At 32.1% G+C, this 2500-nt stretch overlaps 1 protein-coding gene across 1 annotated transcript in view; it reads left to right on the top strand.

Moving 5' to 3' along the window:
* The window catches only part of LOC125042678 (transmembrane protein 50A-like), an 11288-nt gene extending 9839 nt beyond the window's left edge, over window positions 1-1449 (top strand). Inside the window, exon 4 of the mRNA XM_047638488.1 lies at window positions 66-1449. Coding sequence (XP_047494444.1) covers window positions 66-172 — 107 coding nt within the window. The 3' untranslated portion in view covers window positions 173-1449. The remainder of the gene's footprint in view (window positions 1-65) is intronic.
* The last annotated feature ends 1051 nt before the right edge of the window (window positions 1450-2500 follow it).

The raw sequence follows: 2500 nt of genomic DNA on the forward strand, positions 1-2500 counted from the left end.
ATATATATATATATATATGTATATATTTATGTATATATATTTAATGTGACTTTTTCCCATTACAGAGAGCAATTTTTTCTGGCCTGGTGTTGCTGTATTTCTCCAAAACATGTTCATCTTCTTCAGCTCAGTCATCTATAAAATTGGACGTTCTGAAGACAACTGGGGTTAAAGAGGTGGTTTCAAAGAGGTGCAGTTGTCTTGTAGTGTGTGCAATTACTGTGAATGAAACTAGGAAAATTGGTGTCTTAATTGTCACTTGAGACTGAATCTATGAAGGGTCTTGAATTGGAAGGTTTTAGTTTACTCATGTTGCGATGGTTTGCAGCATTCTTTCCCATTCCCCTTATTTTATAGTCTAGTTCTTTTTGTGTAATGCATTTTTATGAGTAACATATTCTTATATATATTGCTGATTAATGTCTCATTAATGCCTAATTATTTTCCTTATACTTTTTGTCAGCAATATTTTTTTTTTTTTTTATTGAAAAAATAGAGCCTAACAGATATAAAAGAAAAAATATTTTCACTATTTATTTTTAGGGTTAGAACATGATGGTGATTTATACCCTTAACAGTTATTGTAAGCTTTTATTAACTCATATGGTTTTAGACTTGTAATGCATTACTGTACAGAAATTGGATCCTAATTCGGAAAAAATGGTTAGTGGAATTAAATGTTCCATAGTAAAAGTATACTCCTCATTTCATAATTTTCCTTCATTACTAATTTATGGAAGGTCGGTAGGCTCGCTTGCCTCATTTACTTACATCTCTTTATGTCCCTTAATATCCTGAATGGGATGGACAGGTCACACTCAGTTACGTTTGCTTTGTTTCCCCAGCTGTGATTATTCTATATGTAGCCATAGCTTTAGTGTGTTCAGTTTATGTATATGTATACAGTAAACATCCACATACTTTCTGCATTATGTTGTGATGTGAAAGATTCATGTTTTATAGGGTATGGATATGTAGGTGAGGAAAAGACATTTTAACTCCCATTTTTAAAAAAATCTTATCAGGTGGCAATGCATGTTAATGGTGTCTGAAGCATGTGTGTTATGTCTCATTGTACCCATACATCCCTCTGCTGATAAACTGTTTCTTTTAATACGCGTCTAAGGCCACATTCCATAGAGAAAATCTTATCAAGTGTCAAATAGCTCAGTTTAGAGTTATATGGAAGATGTTCTCCTTTTAAAAAATATTTTTTGTGAGCTTATATTTCGTGCAGAAGCAAATTCAAGGAAGGAAATTAGTCTATGTTTATAATCTTGATAGTTCTATCTAGGATGAACAAATATGTGAAATTGCTTTAGTTCAGCTATGGGCTATGGATATAGTTAAACAGGAATACATGTATTTATAAAACAAAATCCTTTGTACTTCATTGTGAGAGAATGACAGACTTCTGTAGATAGCTATTCAATATATATCTCTTATCTATATTTGTTTTTATCATCCTGTAATTGGCATGTAGTTGAAGAAGAACTGTTTGATAATGGGCATTTTGGATGTCAAGGAACATTCATTAAAACTGTTTGGGTAAAATGTAATTTGGAAAAGAAAAGAAAAGTAAGTGAAAATGAAAAAAGTAATTAGGCAATAATGGTGTAGCCATCAATGGGTGCACTAAACCAATAAATTAAAATCACAGTGGCCATGGCATGCTTGTACATTCTGTCTAAATGTCAAGAGGCTGTAATAGTGTAATTAGAATTATATAATATTATTATTGTTTCTTATTCTTTCACTTTAAGAAATGGTCTTTTGTATCATTTTGTCTAAAATATTTTAATGACAAATTAATAATCATAACATCAATAACACTAATAACAGTATCGATAGCAATGGTATTAATATTCTCGCCAATTCAAGGAATGGGGAAATTAGGATTGGTAACTAGGGCCTACTGATAGACTCCTTGCTGGCTGAGCACATGTGGAGCCATCTGTATGTAATAAAATTCACCAAAAACTATAGATGACAGAACATAAATCCGGGCCAAATGGGTTAAAAAGTATTAAACAACATCCCCCCCTCCATATTTTTTAACGCAATGCTGCTGGTGAAAATGAATAAAAAATGGGGAAAATGCTGTGCTAATTTTTAATATTTTTGTGAAATGTCTTTGCACATAGATGGCTCTGCTAGTGCTTAAGCCACAAAGGAGTCAATTTATAGACATGTGACCTTACCTGATTTCACCTTTCCTTGAATTGGCAGGGAAAACTTATTTTTTACTAAGGCTATGAGTATTAATAGTGTTATTTTTATTATAAATATTGTAATTACAGTAATGTTATAAATGTTTATAATAGCAAAAAATGATAACATGATATATTTTTGTAAATAAAGGAAAAGGGTAAACGAGCGAGACAGGCAGTACTTGTAATTGGCTCATTGGTGACTTAGTACAAGTGCAGCCATCTATGTGAAAAAACAATTAAACAAGAAAACTCACAGTGGGCATGGCATGTACGCACATGCCAGGCCT

The sequence above is a fragment of the Penaeus chinensis genome, chromosome 32 (assembly GCF_019202785.1).
Source record: "Penaeus chinensis breed Huanghai No. 1 chromosome 32, ASM1920278v2, whole genome shotgun sequence".
Taxonomy (NCBI): domain Eukaryota; kingdom Metazoa; phylum Arthropoda; class Malacostraca; order Decapoda; family Penaeidae; genus Penaeus; species Penaeus chinensis.